The sequence below is a fragment of the Acinonyx jubatus genome, chromosome E4, assembly GCF_027475565.1.
Source record: "Acinonyx jubatus isolate Ajub_Pintada_27869175 chromosome E4, VMU_Ajub_asm_v1.0, whole genome shotgun sequence".
NCBI classification, from domain to species: Eukaryota; Metazoa; Chordata; class Mammalia; order Carnivora; family Felidae; genus Acinonyx; species Acinonyx jubatus.
The window spans coordinates 31,592,603-31,600,000 of record NC_069395.1 but is presented as its reverse complement, the minus strand read 5'-3'; the positions used below and the strand labels follow the sequence as shown (position 1 = coordinate 31,600,000).

The 7,398-nt window shown below is 37.0% G+C and overlaps 1 protein-coding gene across 2 annotated transcripts in view; it reads left to right on the top strand.

The window, feature by feature from the left end:
- Positions 1-7,398, top strand: part of NEK7 (NIMA related kinase 7) — a 159,838-nt gene that overhangs the window by 86,506 nt on the left and 65,934 nt on the right. For both annotated transcript variants that reach the window (XM_053209466.1, XM_053209467.1), the window contains one exon: positions 416-556. In XM_053209466.1, coding sequence (XP_053065441.1) covers positions 416-556 — 141 coding nt within the window. The remainder of the gene's footprint in view (positions 1-415; positions 557-7,398) is intronic.

Genomic DNA, 7,398 nt, shown 5'->3' with positions numbered 1-7,398 from the left:
GAAGATAATTTTATAGAGTTCGTATCTAAAATTTCAAAATCTTCATTCCCTGACATGAAATATCAGGGAATTTCATGAAATATGAAATATCCTTTTTCCTTGGTTTATTTATTTATTTTTTTTTGTTTGCCCTTCCTATCTCACATACTGTATATATATTTTTTTATGTTTACCCTGTTTATTACTTTTCTTCCCTGCCAGGACTTTTCTTTGAGTGTAGAGGTTATCATCTGTAGGGTCTGCCACTGTATCTCTAGTACATAGAACAGTGCCTAGCATGAAGGGCTCAATAAATACTGGTTGAATGAATGGTTGTCTGCGAGCTTACCGTAGGTATTACCTACTTATGTGAAAACAATCAATAATTGTGTGAATATTGTGTGATTGAAAACTTTTCTGATTTTTTTAATTACAGAAGGCCTTAAGACCGGATATGGGCTATAATACATTAGCCAACTTTCGAATAGAAAAGAAAATTGGTCGCGGGCAATTTAGTGAAGTTTATAGAGCAGCCTGTCTCTTGGATGGAGTACCAGTAGCTTTAAAAAAAGTGCAGGTAAGATGATTTTAATTATATGTAAATCAATGTAAAATTATACTATGTGAATAATAAATGCAGGAAAGTATGTCCTAAATGATTGGATAATGACAGTCTTGAGAATGCTAGAAAGGAATAAAAATTATACTTTAAAAGCTTGAATTGAGTGTAGTACACAGTAGAAATTAATTTTTAATTTTAATATTACTTCTAGGCTTTAAAAATTGAGCTGGTTTTGTTCACCTAGATTCAGTAATGACTGGAATGATCCTAGAAAAGCTTTTACAACTCTAGATTTTAAGAGGCAGATTTGAGTTATCACCACCTGCTCCTAACTGGACATGTAACTAGATGTCACATCCTTAGCTGCTAGGCCTCACGATAGGAAAGTAGACTTTACAAAATGTATTGCCTGAAGTTAGTAAGTGGCATTCAGGATTAGGGTGGGGTGTTAAATTAATGTGGGGAACCACAGTGGCAATAAATGAAAGAAAAATGAAGTGAGCTTGATTTACTGGAAAATTACAAAAAGAATGAAGTAGATGCAAACAGAGGATTGATAACCTGTTTGAAATTTTCCGTCTTGTATTTGTATCATTCTGGAAGCAGTTTTGCTCTTCAGTCCTGACTTTTTGTCTTGTTTCCCTCAGATTCGTTTTTCTTGCTCCAGCACCCCTTACAAGTCCTACCCTAAGTCTAGCGTCCTAGTTCCACTGAAATGTACTTGCCAGAGCCCTAGAAGTTTCACTTGTCCTAACGAGTCTAGAAAGTGTAACTTCACTTGCCCTCTGGTCTAGACAGTACTTGTCTTTCTGCCTTAGAGTATGTTTGACATCATTCAGCTTTGCTTCGCATTTTTTACATAAGGTAGTTATTGTTCACACTTGCCCATGGACTTCCCATTTGATTCTACAACCCTATATATCTTTTCTGTGTAGTGACCTGTGAGACCAAAGGTTTTTTTTTGTAACTTTGTAACTTCTTTACATATACATACATATATATGTGTGTGTGTATATACATATATATGTATGTATATATAAATATTTATTTTGAAAGAGAGAGAGAGAGAGAGAGAGAGAGAGAGAAAGCATGACTGGGAGAGGGGCAGAGAGAGAGGGAGACACAGAATCTGAAGCAGGCTCCAGGCTCTGAGCTGTCAGCACAGAGCCTGATGTGGGGCTCGAACCCACGAACCGTGAAATCATGACCTGAGCTGAAGTTGGACACTTAACTGACTGAGCCACCCAGGCACCCCTTTTTTGCAACTTCTTAAAGGATCAGTATACTTGGCAACAGCTATTATAGAGATGAGCAGTTTTCACTTACGTTTTTAAGGAAATGTTAAATGTTTATAGAAGACGTTATGTGGCGCATATTAGATATAAAAAAATAATAGAAATGCTCTCATATCCATCACCTGGCTTAAGAAATACAACATTAGAAAAAATTTTTGATCTAGATTTGCCTCTCCCTTCCCTCAGAGGTAACCATATCTGGAATTTTGTGTTTTAACATTCCTTTGCTTTTCTTTATAGTTTTCCCCACATCTGTATAAATATCTAAATAAATCTATTGTTTGCGTTTTTTGAACTTTATATAACTATTGTCACCTGTTCGTGCATGTGACTGTTATGTCATATTCCATTGCTCTTGTTACACGCTGCTTGCTGTTTGGGTTGTTTATAAGTTGTTTACTATTATAAACAATACTTTGTGGTTTTCTTAAGTGCCTTTCCTGGTACATGCATGCCAGTATTTCTCTTTTGTGTATGCCTGGGAATGGAAATGATGAGCCACAGGGAATGCATGTGGTTGGTTCTCTAAGTTGATACCAGGTTATTTGCCATAGTGGGACGGGTTGACTTTCACCAGCAGCTTATGAGAGTAGCTTATGAGAGTGTTCTTTCTTTTTATATACCACTTACAGCTTAAGAAAAATAGAATATAGAATGCAGATATTAATGTTCACAAAGCAGATGTCTTTGGAAGGACTATTCCCTTACAAAAGAACTCTTTGACCCATTTTAAAAATGTATTTATTGAATTTCTACTATGCAACTCTAGGCACTGAGAGAAATAAAAGAGAAGGTAGTCATATTATTCCTGCACTCCAGAGGCAAAAGAGTCTTTGTGGAACAATTACATGTGAACCCTGTGGCATGGATTCCTGATTTAAATAGGAGTCTGCAGAATGGAGGTGTCCGTTTGAGCGGTGGGTAGAATCAGAACCTTGGCCAGGCTATCAGTGTGAGAGCAGATTGTGGAGAGCACTGAACAGGAATTTGAAGACTAGGAAAGTAAGGATTCACTACAGATTCTCAAATTGAGGGACGATCTTCAAAATTCATTCTTTTCAAAATAAAATTACAACCTTAACACACAGAATGGACTGGAAAGAAGACAGCTGCTGACATGCCGCAGGCCATGAAGGCCGGAGGATAGATGGAGTGAGAAATCATTTGGAGGTCCCTGGAGGCCTCCTTCTCCACCTTCCCACTGATTCTGAGTGTAGAAAAACAGACAAGGCTCCATTCCACCTCTAACGATTGCGTTTTAAATCACAGGATTTCGTCATAAAAAATACTTAGACAAGGAGGGAAGAAAGGAGGAAAGAACAACAGCTCTTCTAGTTCTCTCACAGTGCCATCTGAGTTGTTTCTTGTCTGTATTTTTCTTTTGATTAGGAATTTGAAAGGACGATGTGAGTTAATATGGGCAATCATATTTCCATTCAGTATCAGATGCCCCCTCCACCTGTTCCCATTTTGCACCGTGATAAACCTCAGTCAACAGTCTCTTGCCGTGAGGAGTTAGTATTTGTCCCTTTGGGTTATGTTGTTTGTCTCTGCTTTATCAAGTGTTGATATTGTGGCATCTTCTAGTTTAAACGTAACTTCTTTATAGAAGAGAGGTGATGTCGTGAAGATATTCCTTGCTTATTTAATTAGGAAATAGTGTCTTAGCCTCTGTGAGGAGAAATGTATTTGCATTTCAGATATGTTATTGATTTTTGTGATGTATTACACTTGTGCTGAACAGTAAATCCCATGCTCCCTCCTTAAAAAATTCTCTGTAGCTTGAAATGAAAATGTTTAAAATATTGTTAACCAGACTGCCTTCCTTTCTGAAGACTCTTAGGCTCTCCTTAAAAACTTCATAGTCAAATACTGACTTTACTCATGCATCTTGTTATTTTGAGGTGAGGTTACTTGGCTGAAGAGCTGTATTACTGTTCCCAGCTCTGCTAGAACCCTTCCTGAATACTGTGCTCGCTTTTATAATTCACTTTTCTGCTTATAAATCGTTAAGGAGACACGTTAGAGTTACCATCCAGGCTTCCTCAGCTTCATTTTCAAAGCATTTCTTTACTTTGTCCCACATAATCAAGTTTTACTTTTTCAAAATCCTTAAAAAAAAAAAAATAAAGCAATGTCCTAACCTCTGGTGACTTTCCTACAGGCTTGCCTGTTGCCTGTTTGTGGAAAGAAGAGTATACTGAATGCATGTGACTTTGAAATCATAGAGATCTGAGAGCCAACAGTATATGACAACATTTACCAATCTTTTTGAAAATGTACTCATATCCCATCATGATTCATTGGCCAAAATTAAGATGGTGCCTTAACTGATGTGACTTTTTTGCAATTCCATCTGCCGAGATGGCTTCCGTCTCTTGTTGTTTCCCTTCCTTGCCGCTTCCCTCCCTATTGCTCATTCACTCAGTCCACCTACTGTTGATATATTGATCACCTAGTGTTTGGTGGACAGGGGGAAGGCCTTGGGAATTTAAGATAAATAACGGGAGTCATGGGATTCGAATAGAAGTGCAACAGAGACCCATCTGAAGTCACAGGATAGGCACCGGCATGGGAGCAGCCTCCAAGAACACGACGGGTGAGAGGAGGTTGGGAAAAGTCTTCATAGAGGCTGTGAGCTGGGTCTCAGAACCTCAGTTCTTTGTGTTGGGAGACTATCAAAAGAATTGTTTTGATCTGGTACATGAAATCTCTATATCATGCTTCTTAGTTCATTGATTAGAGCTATGTAATTGGAATTGATTTTTATTTTACTAGTCTTACGATAGTACTGTAGTATGAATTTGGGGTCTTACTGTGTCTCAGTCCTTTGATTTTTTGTTACCCTAATTTTCTAATAGTAGGTGAAATATTTTGATCCTTGGTTTGTTAATGCTTAAGTTCTCTTTGCTTACTCTTAAGTTTTATGTCCAGATAATGCTGTTTTTCTGTGGAACATCCATTGTCATTGACATTCATTAGAATGAATGGAAAGTACTTTTGTATAGTACTTACAAAGATAAGGTGATAATTTGTTTTGTTCAAATTTACCCTTTTGATCCAAGTGATCTCAAAACAACTTCTTGAAGGGACAAATACTCTTTGATATTTGCTGCTGTATTTATATTTGATTATTATTATAAAGCATTCATCAAGAATATCACTTTTTAAAGTATATTGATGAACATAACTTTTTTTTTAACATATGTCAATTTTAGTTTCTAGGTTCTGTATGTTTTCACGTAATTAGAAGTTGGGATTACTTGCATTTAGAAATTTGTGAACAATGATAACTTCTTCCATAATGCATACTGATTATAATGCATTCATAATCTCTACAACTATATATTCAGTCTCTTTCAGTATTCACTGTGATTACTGAATTTCCTGCAGCTTTTATCAGCTTCGTTATTTAATCTCTTTGGATTTCCTTTGAACCTTCCAATAGTTATTTGAACAAATGAAAATTGGAAAGTATTTGTAAGAATAATCTATATATTATATTTTTTTAAATTGAAGAATAATTTAATAATTGATGCTAGTTTACTTGTTAAGGAGACACAAGCTTTTATCTTAAAAATGAAAGCTTCTTATTTTTATTTATTTGTACTTGCAAGTGAGAAAAAGGCATATAAGAAAAAGAGCAGATTTTTAGTTTTCTTGAAAGTTTAGAGAATAGGGCATTCTAGTTAACAACATTTTGGAGTTATAATGAATTACCATATGTGGCATAAATAGATTATCAACATTGAAATATTTAAATGAGATAATGGACATCGATGAAATAGTTTAGTTCTTTGTCCTTTTTTGATGTTTCACAGTGTTTTTTCTTTAGCATCTTATGGTGTCTCAGGGTTGTTATTGTGCTAACCCAAGTTTTGATTGTATGGGTTTATCTTAAAATTTTTAAATGATAAACTCTTCTACTGGCCAAGCCTAGTGAACATATATAGTTGAAGTAACTTTTTATTTATGCTGTTGAAGACTTTTGATATGCTCATTTAATATTTATCAAGGACTTACTATATGGCAGGCACTGGATTTGACAGTGAGATACAGCTGAGTTCAACATTTTTGTTGAGAGGGGGTGGATAGACAGTAAGTCAAATAATTATAGGTAAGAAGGAAATGATGCATCAGGCTCTGTGCTGACAGCTCAGAGACTGGAGCCTGCTTCCGATTCTGTATCTCCATCTCTCTCTGCCCCTCCCCCACTTGCACTCTGTCTCTGTTTTTCTCAAAAATAAGCAAACATTAAAAAAAAATATATATATATATATAAGAGTGTGTACTCCCAGAAAACACAAGAGGCGAGTTTTAAGAAGCTGCAGGTGTTGAAGCAACAGATTATTCTACACAGGTGTCAGTATGAAAGTCAACGGATGCTATTACAGGCAGAGAAGGAAGGCTGTTTTGGGAGAAATGGGGCAACTGGTAAAAAAAAGTCTCAAAGGAAGCAGAGATGAAAAATCCATCCAGAGCACAGGTAGAGTTAAGACCAGATGAATTAGAACAGCTATGCAGTTTGTGAAAACAAAGCAGACAGCAAAGACTTTATGTCAAACAGGAGATGGCATTTTCCACCGAGCATGGTGGAAAATACACCAAGTGCATACACCAAGAGGCAGCAGCTTCCGAGTAGTCATTTTTAACTTCCACTGTGGACATTGTAATCGCGTATCTGCTGATCTGGGGTTCTTCCTATACTGTGCTTAAAATGCATTCAAATGGGAAATGTAAGAGAGTACAACATGTCCAAGAGTAAGGGGAACTCCAAGCAAAACTCCAAGAAATACCCTGAACACTTCCATGCCATGGGACATGGAACAATGATAACATGTGAATAGAGAAATGAAGTCATACACAGTGGAAATTAACCATGACTGGGAATTAGCAAGACAGAGAGAGATTCTAAAGTGGAGGCATCTGCATCGCTCAAATAGCTGACAAAGGTCCAAGAGAGTTAACAACTGAGATCAGACCTTGAATAAGATGTCTGAAGAAAATGAAGTAATGAATGCATGGTAATCAAGATGAGGTCAAAGAACAACTTTTGTTGGAAACAGGGGATGGAAGAGAAGTGGGAATTTAACTACAGAAGGAGTAAGGTAAGTGCAGGGTAAGCGATGGACTGAGAGGGCTGACTGAGTGCCATGGAGTGAGGCATGCTGAGAAACCATGAGGTCTGGTCTCAAAAGAGTCAACATGGTACCAAGCAATGGACATGAGATCATGACCTGAGCCGAAGTTGGATGCTTAACTGAGCCACCCAGGCACCCCTGGGATTACACACTCTTGATTCTTCTCCCTCTCTGGTATCCCTTTTCTGTCCCCTTCAGTGGCTTTTCTTTTCCTAACTCTTTATGGGGCACAGTTATAATTTTGGATCCTTTGGTTCTCCTATAGCCACATTCTCATTCACAGCTTCCAACATACCTTCGTAGGGTAGCTTCTTAATCTATACAGGCCCTAAGTTTTGCTGAGCTTTAGTCTCTCATAAAATCTGAATAAAAGTGAATTTCCTGTGACAATTTTTAGAGTTTTGTTTTGTTTTGTTTTTGT